General features: G+C 46.2%; 1 protein-coding gene across 4 annotated transcripts in view; it reads left to right on the top strand.

Annotated features, from left to right (window-relative positions):
• IKBKB (inhibitor of nuclear factor kappa B kinase subunit beta) overlaps positions 1 to 12,991 on the top strand; it is a 44,802-nt gene that overhangs the window by 20,408 nt on the left and 11,403 nt on the right. For all 4 annotated transcript variants that reach the window (XM_056570975.1, XM_056570974.1, XM_056570977.1 and 1 more), the window contains exons 11-16: positions 3,074 to 3,268; positions 4,575 to 4,689; positions 5,852 to 5,975; positions 6,084 to 6,235; positions 7,662 to 7,723; positions 9,491 to 9,600. In XM_056570975.1, the coding sequence (XP_056426950.1) occupies positions 3,074 to 3,268; positions 4,575 to 4,689; positions 5,852 to 5,975; positions 6,084 to 6,235; positions 7,662 to 7,723; positions 9,491 to 9,600 (758 nt within the window). The remainder of the gene's footprint in view (positions 1 to 3,073; positions 3,269 to 4,574; positions 4,690 to 5,851; positions 5,976 to 6,083; positions 6,236 to 7,661; positions 7,724 to 9,490; positions 9,601 to 12,991) is intronic.

Genomic DNA, 12,991 nt, shown 5'->3' with positions numbered 1-12,991 from the left:
TTAGCCGCGCGCTCAGAGCTGAGCTGCGCGGCTAAAAGCGAAACCGAAAGTTGCCGGCTAGCTCAGTGGGCTGTTCGGGATAGCCGCGGCGAAATCGCGGCATCCCGAACAGCTTACAGGACAGCGGGAGGGCCCTACCTGCCTCCTCGTGTCCGATCGCCGAATGACTGCTCAGTGCCTGAGATCCAGGCCTGAGCAGTCATGCGGCAGAATCGTCGATCACTGGTTTCCTATGAGAAACCAGTGATCAATGATAAAGATCAGTGTGTGCAGTGTTATAGGTCCCTATGGGATAACAATGATCAGTGTGTGCAGTGTTATAGGTCCCTATGGGACCTATAACACTGCAAAAAAAAAAGTGAATAAAGATCATTTAACTCCTTCCCTATTAAAAGTTTGAATCATCCCCCTTTTCCAATAATAAAAAATACACAGTGTAAATAAAAATAAACATATATGGTATCACCACGTGCGGAAATGTCAGAATTATAAAAATATATCATTAATTAAACCGCTTGGTCAATGGCGTGCGCGCAAAAAAATTCCAAAGTCCAAAACAGTGCATTTTTGGTCACTTTTTATATCATTTAAAAATGAATAAAAAGCGATCAATAAGTCCTATCGCAAAAATTGTACCGTTAAAAACTTCAGATCACGGCGCAAAAATTGAGCCCTCATACCGCCCCATACACGGAAAAATAAAAAAGTTATAGGGGTCAGAAGATGACAATTTTAAACGTATTAATTTTCCTGCATGTAGTTATGATTTTTTCCAGAAGTCCGACAAAATCTAACCTATACAAGTAGGGTATCATTTTAATCGTATGGACCTACAGAATAAAGATAAGGTGTCATTTTTACCGAAAAATGTACTACGTAGAAACGGAAGCCCCCAAAATTTACAAAACAGCAGTTTTTTTTCAATTTTGTCTTGCAATGATTTTTTTTTTCCGTTTCACCATAGATTTTTGGGCAAAATGACTGACGTCATTACAAAGTAGAATTGGTGGCGCAAAAAATAAGCCATCATATGGATTTTTAGGTGCAAAATTGAAAGAGTTATGATTTTTTAAAGGCAAGGAGCAAAAAACAAAAATGCAAAAACGGAAAAAACCCTGGTCCTTAAGGGGTTAAAAAAGGTTTAGCTCACCGGTCCTGATGAAATTTTTGGGAGGTATCTTTACCGTTCCTTGCTTGTCCTCAGCGATGTCAAGCAGCCGTCTGTCCCCGCTCTCTGGCCTGAGAGCGCACCGCTGGAGTCTCTGCCGACTCCTATTCGCGCGGTGTTAGCAATGAGCAATGAATGCAGGGGCTGCAGCGCTTGCAAGGCAGGTATTCCAGGTGGCGTCCTCGTGCATAGAGCGCGCGCTCCCGGTCTCTGACCGGGCGTTTAAAAAATGTCCGTGTGATAGCTGGTAATTGCTGTGGACTGCAAATGATAATAGTGGTCTCGTATGTCTCTTGGGGGGGTCACCGGACGCGTTTCAGCACCCACTAGGTGCTTTCTTCAGCGGCTTAAATATATAGCCTATATATTTAAGCCGCTGAAGAAAGCACCTAGTGGGTGCTGAAACGCGCTCATACAGGTGTGCTTCTACAAACTACGGTCCTTTTCTCGCGATAGTTCACGCTTCAACAGGTTTGTACGTCACTGATCTTAGAGCCGCGTCTTGAATAGTACCTGCCTCCGCTGTCATGGAAACTCCACAACAACAACCAGACAGGTAAGTGATTTAAAACCATTCTAAAAACAAATATAGAACTATGGGAGTTACAAAAGTGCATTTAACTCTGTCTTATCATTAAGACCTATACGGCCCATTGCGTCTAGGCGCAAAATCCACCTTCTTTCTTTAGCAGAATATCATCTTTGTGTTATACCCGTCGCGAGCACATTCCACCCTTTCAATGCCAGTAAATTTAAAAGGTTCTGATTCGCCTTTATGCGCTTCCATTATATGTTCAATGAAAAACACACTCTATCCTTGAAAACCGGACAAGGAGTCCTGCGTTTCATTGAACATATAATGGAAGCGCATAAAGGCGAATCAGAACCTTTTAAATTTACTGGCATTGAAAGGGTGGAATGTGCTCGCGACGGGTATAACACAAAGATGATATTCTGCTAAAGAAAGAAGGTGGATTTTGCGCCTAGACGCAATGGGCCGTATAGGTCTTAATGATAAGACAGAGTTAAATGCACTTTTGTAACTCCCATAGTTCTATATTTGTTTTTAGAATGGTTTTAAATCACTTACCTGTCTGGTTGTTGTTGTGGAGTTTCCATGACAGCGGAGGCAGGTACTATTCAAGACGCGGCTCTAAGATCAGTGACGTACAAACCTGTTGAAGCGCGAACTATCGCGAGAAACGGACCGTAGTTTGTAGAAGCACACCTGTATGAGCGTCTCCGCACTGATGTATGGAATCGTGAAATAAAGGACACATTTTGCAGCATTGGTGAGTGCCCTGTGATATTCTTTCTCATCCTGAAGTTATAAGTGAACTGTATTTTGCCTTTGCGGTGAGCACCACCTGTATGCTGAATAGTTATCACGGGACCTGTGGAAAGGTGTCAGAGTGCATTGAACTGTTGCTTGAGCCGGGCAGTGCCGGGTGCCTCTTTTTGATTACGTAATTTACAAATCTGTTTATCTTTCTGGCACCAGTTGATTAAAAAAAAAAATGTTTTCCACCGGAGTACCCCTTTTAAGGGCACCTCGGCACTCTGTAGCCTCTTCAATGTCTACTTTTACTGTATGTTTAGTAAATGAGCCAGTGCTGCAGTTTCTTGTACCGCTGCTACAGATCATATGGTGACCAAGTTGTAGAGGCGGCAGCACCTACACCAGTGCTGCAATCCCCTAAAACAGCTGATCAGTGGGAGTGCCGGCAGTCGGACCCTCACTAATCTGATATTGATGGCCTTTGTAGAAGATAGGCCATACTTTTTTACAGGCTGGATAATCCCTTTACCTCTCCACCAGGGACAGGGACTGGATCTTGGGGGTCCCAGCAGTTGAATCATCATGGCCTGTGATAGGACAATCATTCTCTGTATATTTGTTGGCAGCTGCTGTCAGTGCTGAACATGGTGACGGGCCACGTGCACACCTTCCCTGTCACCGAAGGGGAGAACCTGCAGTCTCTGAAGAGCCGCCTGCAGCAAGATACCGGGATACCGGAGGAAGATCAGGAATTACTACAAGCCTCAGGCCTGGCCTTAAATCCCCACCAGCCTCTCGTAGATTATGTGTCAGACAACATGGTGAGAACACACACTCCCTTAAATATACACGATCAGCTAGAACAGTGGTCTCCAAACTGTGGACCTCCAGCAGTTGGAAAACTACTACTCCCAGCGTGCCTAACATCTGGAGGTCCACAGTTTAAAGACCACTGAACTATAACATTAAAGAAGTACTCTGCCCCTAGACATCTTATCCCCTATCTAAAGGATAGGGGATAAGATGTCTGATCGCAGGGGTCTCGCCGCTGGGGACCCCGACGATCTCTGCTGAAGCACCCCGTTCATGAGCCCCTTGTGACATCATGCCCCGCCCCCTCAATGCAAGTCTATGGGAGGGGGCGTGACGGCCATAGGCTTGCATTGAGGGGGGTGGGGCACGATATCACGAGGGGCGGAGCCATGACGTCACGATACCTCAGCCCCTGTATCGCCCGCCATCAGCCACGGAGCGATCTTCGCTTCGTGCAGCTCATGAACGGGGGTGCTACAGGAGAGATCACAGGGGTCCCCAGCGGCAGGATCCCCATGATCAGACATCTTATCCCCTATCCTTTAGATAGAGGATAAGATGTCTATGGGCGGAGTACCCCTTTAAAACCCAATAATATATGGGTCCTCTTTTTGCTGCCATAGCTGTAACCCATTGAGGCATAGACCACACAAGACCTCAGAGACTCTAAAATTAAAATGAGGCAGCATTTCAAAAAGTCTTTAAGTAAAAGCCCTACCATTGTGTGTCTGCAGCTCCTATACAGATCTGTGTGTCGTCATGGTAACAGACAACAACCCCTGTGTAGTCTGATCCTTCAGTCACAACCTTCATATATCCCCTACTTCCTGCTAATATACCCTCTGAAAGACTTATAAGGGTTTATTTATAGATCTGCATAGGCGCTGTAGACGCCAAAGATTTTATTTGAAGACTTTTAGGAAAGTTTTATTTATTTATTTTTTTATATATAAATATTAGGTGCATTTGAGCAATAAAATGGTTGGCAGGGAATACATAGCCTTTATAGGGGGGAAAAAGCTAAAAATGTAGCTTTTTCCAGAAAGTAAGGCACCTATGTAACCCCAAAAGTCTACTGTTGAAACAGAGTTCTATGGGGTCTTTATGTGAACAGCCCCTTCTGTGCATCGTCCTGAGAAGTGTATGTAAATATCTGCCTAGTAACTTGTATAGGAAATAACTCCCTGCTTTATATCCTTGCCTATTCATAGCTATGGAAGTGCCCAAGCCTGAAGCTGCTCATAGCCAATAGTGGAATGGAATGGAAAATGGAATCTTCGTTTTAACTTCTGATTTTTTTATTCTTTATGTCAGATCAATGATGGCCGCCAAGTGGAGAGTGACCTCATATTCCTCTTTGATAATCGGAAAACAGTGTATGAACCTCAGATTTCGCTTCGTCCCCATCCTGAAGGTGTTGCATTTGTTTGTAAGTATTTTTTTACAGCTCCATTCAAGAGTAATGGAACCAACACAGGTAGGCCTCATGCACATGGCTGTAGTATGAATCTATATTGTACAGAGCCATTATAGGGCACCCAGAGAAATGCATGGTGCCATGCCTCTAGTTGTATAAGATTTTTCTTTTTAGAAAAAAAATAAAATGGCACAATATATTCTGTATTATTGAGCATTACTTAAAGAATACCTGTCTCTAAATAAACTTTTCTAAACTAACTATCCACAGTATAGGGGAGAAGTGTTTGATCATGGGGGTTCTGAACGCTGGGCCCGGCTCTGCCACGGATTTCCCGCATGGGCCATGGCTCTGCTGCGGATCTCACGCATGGGCCTTGGCTCTGCCGCGGATCTCCTGTGCAGGAGGCATGACTGCCACAGCATGACACCGCGACCGACATGCCTCCTCCATGTAATTCTATGGGAGGGGCGGGGATGCAGCGTTCGTGTCTCCCTGCCTCTCCCATAGAACTGTATAGGGAGGGGGCGTACCGTTGACCTCAGTGAGGTCGATGCTACACGCATTAGAAGCTCGCACAGTGCGGCAATGCCGCGGCCCCGTTCGGGAGATCGCGGGGGGTCCTAGCAGTCAGACCCCCCGCGATTAAACACTTATCCCCTATCCTGCGGATAGGGGATAAGTGTATTTTCACTGCTATAAGGGGGTATTCCAGCCATATAAAAATCGTATATTCTCTATCCACAGGATAAGGTGTAAGTGTCGGATTGTGAGGATTTAACCTCTGGAACCCCCCCCCCCCCAAATCTCCAGAATAGAGTTCCGACTCTCCTTGATGAATGGAGAGGTGGACGGCAGATGCTCTTTTCATTGTCTATGGGAGCAATGTACTCTGGTATCTCCGGTGCTCCTACAGACAATGCATGGAGTGTGTGCTGACCCACTGATCCATTATAGAGATCGCGGGACGTCCCTGATCCTGTGTGGATTAGGAAACACATTTTTTTTTTAGGGTTGGAATTCTGCTTTAAGTAATCCATCTTCTTTAGTGATTGGTTAGTATTTTATTGGGAGTTGTGTTATAATAATATAATTGCTGGACGTTTTGTGAGCTGGTGTCTTATTTATTTATTGTTTAACCACAAAATGTTTTTTTCTTGCTCCATCTTTTCAGTGCAGGACCCCAAGCATCCACTGACGTACGTTCATCTCCGGAGGGTGTGGGGCCAGATATGGCAGACAATACGCACATTGAAGGAGGACTGTGCCCGGCTACAGATGGGGCAGCGGGCTACTATGTAAGTGAAGTTCTGAACTGTAAACCAGTGGTGGGCTATCAGACTTCGTAGTTTATCAAATGTTGGAATTTTTTTATTTCTCTGTAACATGGAGTTGTGTTCTCTTAGGGTAAACCTGCTGCGATACAACACAGAACTGTCCAAAAAAAAGAACCTGATGACCTCAGAGTGCGAGCAGTTAAAAGCCAAGCTGGATTTCTTTAGGAGCAGTATCCAGATTGACCTGGAAAAATACAGCGAGCAGATGGAGTTTGGAATTAGTAAGTTCTCCTATTGATGGGACCGATGTGGCGTGCTTTTATTTTTTTAAGTCTGCCATTGAAATTGGGGGTCACTTATATCAGAGCTGGGACACTGTTGCATTTATTGTCAATGAAAAGTATCTGGCATCTGCAGTGGTAAAAAGTGGTGCTGCAGGCGCTAGAAGCAACTGTATAGTGTAATGACATTTTGGGGGAAAAGCCTACAACAATTGAGGCATTAAAATTAGTGGCGCCCTGTGGGCTGTTGAATTAAATACATTAAAGGGGTATTCTGGCTTTATACATCTTATCCCCCCGCAATCTCTGTGTAGCCCCTGGGATTCTGTGCCGGGCGCTGCCTCCTAGATGGGGACGTGCCGCTGTGACATCACATCCCCATCTCAGAGGCAGGGGCCCGGCACAGAATGCCGGGGGCTGCACCGAGAACGTGGGGGTCCCCAGCAGCAGCAACCCTGCGATCATACATCTTATCCCCTATCCTTTGGATAGGGGATAAGATGTATAAAGCCAGAATACCCCTTTAATAACTTTTTTGGTACACTGGAGTGTAATCTGGTGTAATGACCTCTACAGGTCTAAATGATTACTGCAGTTTTTCAGTATTTTATTTGTGCTGTTCACCTTTTAATGACCCCAAAAAAATCTGGCAATAAAATGCTAAATCCTGCAACCTAAGTTATTCATAACAATATAAACTTTTTTAAATAATAGACCAAGAAAAACAAAACAAAAACACAGACTATATTAAAAACACTTAAAAACATATAGAACAGGACTTGGGCAGTGGTGTGTAAACCTCAACACCTCACCACCCCCGCCCCCCAGGCAAAAATTAGTAATTTATACAAAGGATATTAATAACCATATTAATGAAAACACAGTATAAATTAATTATATGGTGACATATATGCTGACCCCCCCCCCTCCCCAAACAAGAAATACCAGAATGACAGTGTTTCATACAAAAATGAGTAAAAACACTCAACAAAACAAATAACAATGCAATATATAGTAGTGTAGTAACCAAAAATAATGATTCAAAAGCCAAGAATGGAATAGGAATCCCCTACATAAAAATACTCTGACTAGTGTCTGGGAGTATAATATGCAAACAAACCATCCAGTCTAGAAAAATAAAGACCAAAATTGAAGGAAAATGGAAAAAAATATACACGGGTTGAAAAGGAGATACAGATCTCAGATGTCACACATTCTGCTGCTTATTTTAGAGCAGTAGTCTCCAAAATGCAGCCCTCCAGATGTTGCAAAACTACACCTCCCAGCATGCCCGGACAGCCGTTGGCTGTCCGGGCATGCTGGGAGTTGTAGTTTTGCGACATCGGGAGGGTTGCAGTTTGGGCACCACTATCCTAGAGGCTCCATCAGGGGTCATCCTGTCTATATGATCTCTTTCTCTTTTTAGCCTCTGAAAAGCTGCTTTCAACATGGAAAGAGATGGAACAGGCAGTAAGAGAGTGCGGCAGGGTGAGTAAAATCTTTGAGGATAGACGCCATTTGTTGACACCATGTGCCAAAGCACTATCATTTATTATAGCACCATAGTTAATAGGTTATTGCATTTGTCAGCTTTTTGGGACTTTATGGTTGCATGGGCCGCTATTAGTCCTGATGGCCTGTGAACCTAGATCTTGCACCTTTGATCACATCCTTTAAAGCGGTTCTCCAGTGGAAAACCTTTTTTTTTTTTTTAAATCAACTGGTGCCAAAAAGTTAAACAGATTTGTAAATGACTTTTATTTAAAAAATCTTAATCCTTCCAGTACTTATCAGCTGCTATATACTCTAGAGGAAGTTATATGACCACAGCGATCTCTGCTGACACCTCTGTCTGTGTCAGGAACTGTCCAGAGCAGGAACAAATCCCCATAGCAAACCTCAGTTCCTGACACGGACCGAGGTGTCAGCAGAGAACACTGTGGTCAGACTGAAAATAACTACTCAACTTCTGGATCATATAGCAGCTGCTAAGTACTGGAAGGATTAAGATATTTTATTTTTTTTTTTAAATAGAAGTAATATACAAGTCTGTTTTAACTTTTTGACACCAGTTGATTAGAATAAAAAAAAATGTTTTCCACCGGAGTACCCCTTTAAGCAGGGCTTCAGTAGAAGGTATTGCACTGAGTACTACCCAGCCGCAGACCCACTGGCATGCACCGGGGTACAGTAATGGGTTTGGACCCCATCCTCAATATCTATAGGGTATATTCCCTGCTTCTGGGTCCTGCCACCGCACTGGGATCAGATGCCAGAAAGCACTAGGATGAAGTATGCATTGGACGGATGTGTTGTTACGAGGTCAGTGAACATCTTCCATCTGGTGGATATTTGTGACTAGGATTGGTCGTTCTGCCGTAGTAGTGTTATTCGTGAGATAACATATAAAATATAGTTCTTGCTTGAAATCTGCATTGTTACCCTGTTATTGTGAATAAAATGCTTGTAGTCGTACCCCAAGTCCGGAAATCATTCTTTATCGTCCCCATCTCAAATGCAACGTTTCGGCAGTAATAACCTTTATCAAGGTGCATACTGCCAAAACATTGCATTTGAGATGGGGACAATAAAGAAATCCAGTTTTTAAAGGGGTACTCCGGTGGAAACCTTTTTTTTTTTTTTTTTTTTTATATATATATAGTCAACTGGTGCCAGAAAGTTAAACAGATTTGTAAATTACTTCTATTGAAAAAAAATCTTAATCCTTCCAGTACTTATTATCTGCTGAATACTACAGAGGAAATTTATTTTCTTTTTGGAACACAAAGCTCTCTGCTGACATCATGACCAGAGTGCTCTCTGCTGACATCTCTGTCCATTTTAGGAACTGTCCGGAATAGGAGAAAATCCCCATAGCAAACATATGCTGCTCTGGACAGTTCCTAAAATGGACAGAGATGTCAGCAGAGAGCACTGTGCTCGTGATGTCAGCAGGGAGCTCTGTGTTCCAAAAAGAAAAGAATTTCCTCTGTAGTATTCAGCAGCTAATAAGTACTGGAAGGGTTAAGATTTTTTTAATAGAAGTAATTTACAAATCTATTTAGCTTTCTGGCACCAGTTGATTTAAAAAAAAAAAAGTTTTCCACCGGAGTACCCCTATAAAGATCCATGATTTGATGTATACTGATCCTGGGCTGGCTGTCTGGGTGATCACGGGCACAGAGGTCGACCCCCCAGTGCTGTCTCACTTTCCTCTTTACTTGCTTGTAGTCATAGTTGTCATATCCTGTACAGGAGCAGGAGGTGCAACATTTAGTGGAGAAGATGATGGCCCTGCAGACGGACAGTGTGGATCTGCAGAGGAACCCTCTGGGCAGGAGGAGTCGGGGGACACTTGATGATATGTAAGCTAGCCACTACACCATGACTGTGCTGCATAGTCCTTATAATTTATAGTGTACCTATCACTTCATCAAACCTCAGAAATGTCATAGGCATGTATCGTTTGGGGTCCAGGTGCCGAGCCCCCACCGAATGTTATAATGAAGCAGTAGGAGCGCTTTGCCTCACACGTTGCGACCCTTGCGGAGCTGAAGCAAGTATTATGGACGTGCCAGAAGTCTCATAGACAATCTGTATACTACTCGCTTTATCTTCCCGAGGTGGGCAGAGCTAAAATGGAGAGACAAGGCGTAAGGCCGAGCACTTGGACCCCTTCATATTAGTGATCGGAGCACCTTGACCCCTCCGGATTAAAACTTCAGGAATGTCACTTTGACATGTTTGATGAAATTATAAATCAAATAAAAGGAAAAAGAGGTCGAACCCTTCTACGAATACACCGCACCAGTGTTTTCCCAACCAGGGTGCCTACAGCTGTTGCAAAACTACAACTCCCAGCATGCCCGGACAGCCAGAGGCTGTCCGGGCATGCTGGGAGTTGTAGTTTTGTAACAGATGGAGGCACCCTGGTTGGGAAACACTGCACTGCACCGAGGCAAAGATGTCCTGCACTGGAGTACCCCTTTAAATGCCTCAGAACAATTGATATTCATAGAATAGTATGAGAATGAATAGTGGCACATATGCAGAGTGTCGCTTACACAGGCAATTCTCAACAGGTCCCACAGCTCCTGCTGCCTCTTCTCTTGCCTCTTCACCACCATTTTCTCATCTTCTCTCATGAGGGTCATGACTTCCTTCAAACGTGGGGCGAGATCCAAGGCTTTCCTTTTACAAACGACTGTCTTGCTGTAAAAAGTATTGCCAAATACAGTGGTCCCTCAACATACCATGGTAATTCGTTCCAAACGAGCCATCGTTTCTCGAATCCATCGTATGTTGAGGGATTCGTGCAATGTAAAGTATAGGAAGCTGTACTCACCTGTCGAGATGGTGTCCCCGCCGCTCCCGATGGTGATCCCGGGCGTCCGTTGGGCTCTCCGCTGTCTTCTCCGGTCCTCTTCTGTCTTCTCCGGTCCTCTTCTGTCTTCTCCGGTCCTCTTCTGTCTTCTCCGGTCCTCTTCTGTCTTCTCCGGTCCTCTTCTGTCTTCTCCGGTCCTCTTCTGTCTTCTCCGGTCCTCTTCTGTCTTCTCCGGTCCTCTTCTGTCTTCTCCGGTCCTCTTCTGTCTTCTCCGGTCCTCTTCGGTCTTCTCCGGTCCTCCGCTGTCTTCTCCGGTCCTCTTCGGTCTTCTCCGGTCCTCTTCGGTCTTCTCCGGTCCTCTTCTGTCTTCTCCGGTCCTCTTCGGTCTTCTCCGGTCCTCCGCTGTCTTCTCCGGTCCTCTTCGGTCTTTTCCGGTCCTCTTCTGTCTTCCGCAAGGCCTTACTGGGCCTGCGTAGCGACGTCATTACGCCGCTGCGTACGCCATTCCTATTGGATGGCGTGCGCAGCAGCGTATTAACGTCATCGGAGAGGGCCAAGAAGACACCGGAAGACCAGCGCTGGACCCGGAGGGCACCCCGGAGCATCGTGGAGGGGTAAGTAATACTTACCGCACCACACGGGGAACATTAAGCTGCTATCCGGCAGCAGCTTAAGCACTTAATGCGATGGCCCCGACATAAAAAAGCATCGTATGTCGATTTCATCATATGTCTGGGCCATCGTAGGTCGGGGGGGTCACTGTATTAAAAAGTGAGAATACACTGCACCAGTGTTTCCCAACCAGAGTGCCTCCAGCTGTTGCAAAACTACAACTCCCAGCATGCCCGGACAGCCAGAGGCTGTCCGGGCATGCTGGGAGTTGTAGTTTTGCAACAGCTGGAGGCACCCTGGTTGGGAAACACTGCACTGCACAGAGGAGAGAGGAATAACACACTGTACAGTCAGGCTTTGTTGGAGGATTTCCCATCATATACCGTATATACTCGAGTATAAGCCGAGTTTTTCAGCACGATTTTTCGTGCTGAAAACACCCCCCTCGGCTTATACTCGAGTGAACTCCCCCACCCGCAGTGGTCTTCAACCTGCGGACTTCCAGAGGTTTCAAAACTACAACTCCCAGCAAGCCAGGGCAGCCATCGGCTGTCCGGGCTTGCTGGGAGTTGTAGTTTTGAAACCTCCGGAGGTCCGCAGGTTGAAGACCACTGCGGCCTTCAACATCATCCAGCCCCCTCTCACCCCCTTTAGTTCTGAGTACTCACCTCCGCTCGGCGCTGGTCCGGTCCTGCAGGGCTGTCCGGTAAGGAGGTGGTCCGGTGAGGAGGTGGTCCGGGCTGCTATCTTCACCGGGGAGGCCTCTTCTAAGCGCTTCGGGCCCGGCCTCAGAATAGTCACGTTGCCTTGACAACGACGCAGATGCGTTGTTGTCAAGGCAACGGCTCTATTCCGGGCCGGAAGCGCGGAGAAGAGGCGCCCCCGGTGAAGATAGCAGCCCGGACCACCTCCTCACCGGACCACCTCCTTACCGGACAGCCCTGCAGGACCGGACCAGCGCCGAGCGGAGGTGAGTACTCAGAACTAAAGGGGGTGAGAGGGGGCTGGATGATGTTGAAGGCCGCAGTGGTCTTCAACCTGCGGACCTCCGGAGGTTTCAAAACTACAACTCCCAGCAAGCCCGGACAGCCGATGGCTGCCCGGGCTTGCTGGGAGTTGTAGTTTTGAAACCTCTGGAGGTCCGCATGTTGAAGACCACTGAGGGCGAATGATGAGAAGAGGATGATGAAGGGGGGGGGGGGTGTGGGGATGATGAAGGGGGGTGGGGATGATGAAGGGGGGGGGTGTGGGATGATGACAAGGGGATGATGAAGGGGGGATGTGTGGGATGATAAGGGGATGTGTGGGATGATGACAAGGGGATGATGAAGGGGGGATGTGTGGGATGATAAGGGGATGTGTGGGATGATGACAAGGGGATGATGAAGGGGGGATGTGTGGGATGATGACAAGGGGATGATGAAGGGGGGATGTGTGGGATGATGACAAGGGGATGATGAAGGGGGGATGTGTGGGATGATAAGGGGATGTGTGGGATGATGACAAGGGGATGATGAAGGGGGGATGTGTGGGATGATGACAAGGGGATGATGAGGATGTTAATGACGGGTCTGGATGATGACAGGGGGGGATGAGGTATTTCCCACCCTAGGCTTATACTCGAGTCAATAACTTTTCCTGGGATTTTGGGTTGAAATTAGGGGTCTCGGCTTATACTCGGGTCGGCTTATACTCGAGTATATACGGTACCTCCAATGGGAGGCTACAGTAGATGCCACTGTATAGGTGCGCTCTGTGCGCCATTGTCAGGTAAGATGTGGGTGCAGCAGAAGGTGTATATTGCGCTCACCTTTAGTAGT

The sequence above is a fragment of the Hyla sarda genome, chromosome 4 (genome assembly GCF_029499605.1).
Source record: "Hyla sarda isolate aHylSar1 chromosome 4, aHylSar1.hap1, whole genome shotgun sequence".
NCBI classification, from domain to species: Eukaryota; Metazoa; Chordata; class Amphibia; order Anura; family Hylidae; genus Hyla; species Hyla sarda.
Note: the sequence above shows the minus strand (reverse complement) of the source record. Positions and strands in the feature narration are given on the sequence as shown.